The following is a 2500-nucleotide window of genomic DNA, read 5'->3' on the forward strand; positions in this document are numbered from 1 at the left end:
GAAATAATAACTGTGACCAGGACAAACACAGACTCTGTGTCCCACAGAGACACATCAGAGACTCTGTGTCCCACATAGACACATCAGAGGACACATCAGAGACACATCAGAGACACATCAGAGACTCTGTGTCCCACAGAGACACATCAGAGGACACCACAGAGGACACATCAGAGGACAGACATGGGGGCCCTGGTGTCCAGATGGAGGGTGAGTTGAAAACACTTATTCAGTTCAAATCAACCTGCAACAGTAAGTGATATTTTCACTCATTTTAACTTTAATTAAATCTAGAAAATGTTTGATTGGAAACAGGAAGCTGAGACTGAGGAGAGAAAATTAAAGATAAAACATTTGAGTTGTGATGTTTTTCTGTTTCTGGGTCCAGACGAAGCCGACCACAGTGGAGCAGCTGGAGAACCTGGACAAGGTACGTTCAGCATCACAGGTCACGCTTTACTAAAGGTCCCTGTGTCTGCAGACTCTCACCTGAACCTGTGACTGTGTGTCTGACCTCTGACCCCTGACCTCTGACCTCTGACCTCTGACCTCTGACCCCTGACCTCTGACCTCTGACCTCTGACCCCTGACCTCTGTGTCCCTGCAGGAGATCAAAGAGCTGGAGGAGTTCAGAGCCAAAAACCAGCGTCTGCAGAAGGTTCAGTCAGCGCCACACCATCAGTTTCTCTTCTACTCCTGCTGTATTTCCTCTCACTGTGTGTGTGTGTGTGTGTGTGTGTGTGTGTGTGTGTGTGTGTGTGTGTGTGTGTGTGTGTGTGTGTGTGTGTGTGTGTGTGTGTGTGTGTGTGTGTGTGTGTGTGTGTGTGTGTGTGTGTGTGTGTGTGTGTGTGTGTGTGTCTGTCTCTGTCTCTGTGTGTGTCTGTCTCTGTGTGTGTCTGTCTCTGTGTGTGTCTGTCTCTGTGTGTGTCTGTCTCTGTGTGTGTGTGTGTGTGTGTGTGTGTGTGTGTGCAGCTGTGGGTGGGCCGGCTGCTGCTCTACTCGTCCGCCCTGTACCTGCTCACCTGTCTGCTGGTGTACTGTCTGTACCTGCCTGAGCAGTGGCTGCAGCGGCTCGTCATGGCTCTGCCCTTCTTCATATATCCTGTTCTGTGAGTGCGTTTTTATTCACTTCAGTTTTATTTACAGCGTCAAATCATTACAAAAGTTATCTCAGAACACTTTACAGAGCAGGTAAAGACCACACTCTGTGTCTCAGAGCGCCCTCCCACTGTGCCTCTGTCACAGGTTAGAGCGCCCTCCCACTGTGCCTCTGTCACAGGTTAGAGCGCCCTCCCACTGTGCCTCTGTCACAGGTTAGAGCGCCCTCCCTCTGTGCGTGCGTCACAGGTTAGAGCGCCCTCCCACTGTGTGTGCGTCCCGTGCCCCGTGCTTTAGGGTCCTTGTCCCCCCCTCCAGGCCCGTTTGTACTCACACTACCTGGGCCTCGGAGAATGCTTCTTGCTGCCTATACGTCATCACGCCGTAACACGTCACACGCATTGATGATGTCATGGCGATGCGTGGCTTTGTTTCCAGATCTTTCCGTAGACCTCGGAGTTTTTGTGCGTCTTGTCGACTGTTTTTGAATCTTTTCATCGACCAAATCTGCAGTAAACACTCCACCTCCGCATCACACCAACGTGAACCTTTCACCGCCATTGTTTGAAATGTCCGCGCATGGTCCCTCCTTCTTTTTTCTACGTCCCAACAGGCGCACAGGAAATGACCTCAGAACCGCCGTAGGCCTCGTGCTCGTACACGTGCGCACGCTCGTGCTCGTACACGTGCAAACGTGCTTTACTAAAGCCCACCTCTCCCAAACGGGCCGTGGACGGCAAGCGTGCCGCTCCTAGACGTGGTACGGTTGCACTCACACTGGTCAAAGGAACCAGACTTTAGCCGTGAAACCAGTTTTATGATTTACAGACCCAACCATTCCCCGTAGAGTCACCGTGGCAACGAAAACCTTCCCTCTAACAGCAGGAACGTCGGACAGACGCAGCTCTGTGCAGGACGGACGTCTGTCTCCATGTGTCTCTGTAAACTCTCACGTGTGCACGGTGGAGCGGGCGTTTTACCGACCGGTTCTGACTCCGTTCAAACGTTCAGCGTCACAGCAGGAGGTTAATCCAAGTGAACCCACACGTATTTAATCACATTTAATCATATTTATGGAACTTCTGTTATTATATATTCATGCACATTCAGCATCAGCTCCAGAAACCAGCACAGTTATGTTTGCATTGAAGTGGGGCTGCAGGGCTGCAGGGCCGCAGGGCCGCAGGGCCGCAGGGCCGCAGGGCCGCTGGGCCGCAGGGCCGCAGGGCCGCAGGGCCGCAGGGCCGCAGGGCCGCAGGGCCGCTGGGCCGCTGGGCCGCAGGGCTGTGACGTAACGCTCTGTCCCTGCTGCCCAGGGTTCGACCTGCAGGGGAAAGAATCTACGGCCGAACAAAGCTTGCGTTTAAAGCTCGGACTTGTGCGGCTCTTCTCTGCACACACA

General features: G+C 53.0%; 1 protein-coding gene across 1 annotated transcript in view; it reads left to right on the top strand.

The window, feature by feature from the left end:
• Positions 1-2500, top strand: part of LOC310953908 (endoplasmic reticulum junction formation protein lunapark-B-like) — a gene marked incomplete at its 3' end in the record, with an annotated part of 15844 nt that overhangs the window by 679 nt on the left and 12665 nt on the right. Inside the window, exons 2-5 of the mRNA XM_083923173.1 lie at positions 100-210; positions 389-430; positions 608-658; positions 973-1109. Coding sequence (XP_083779299.1) covers positions 184-210; positions 389-430; positions 608-658; positions 973-1109 — 257 coding nt within the window. The remainder of the gene's footprint in view (positions 1-99; positions 211-388; positions 431-607; positions 659-972; positions 1110-2500) is intronic.

Source organism: Echiichthys vipera (genome assembly GCF_963691815.1).
Source record: "Echiichthys vipera genome assembly, chromosome: 11".
Classification (NCBI taxonomy): Eukaryota; Metazoa; Chordata; class Actinopteri; order Perciformes; family Trachinidae; genus Echiichthys; species Echiichthys vipera.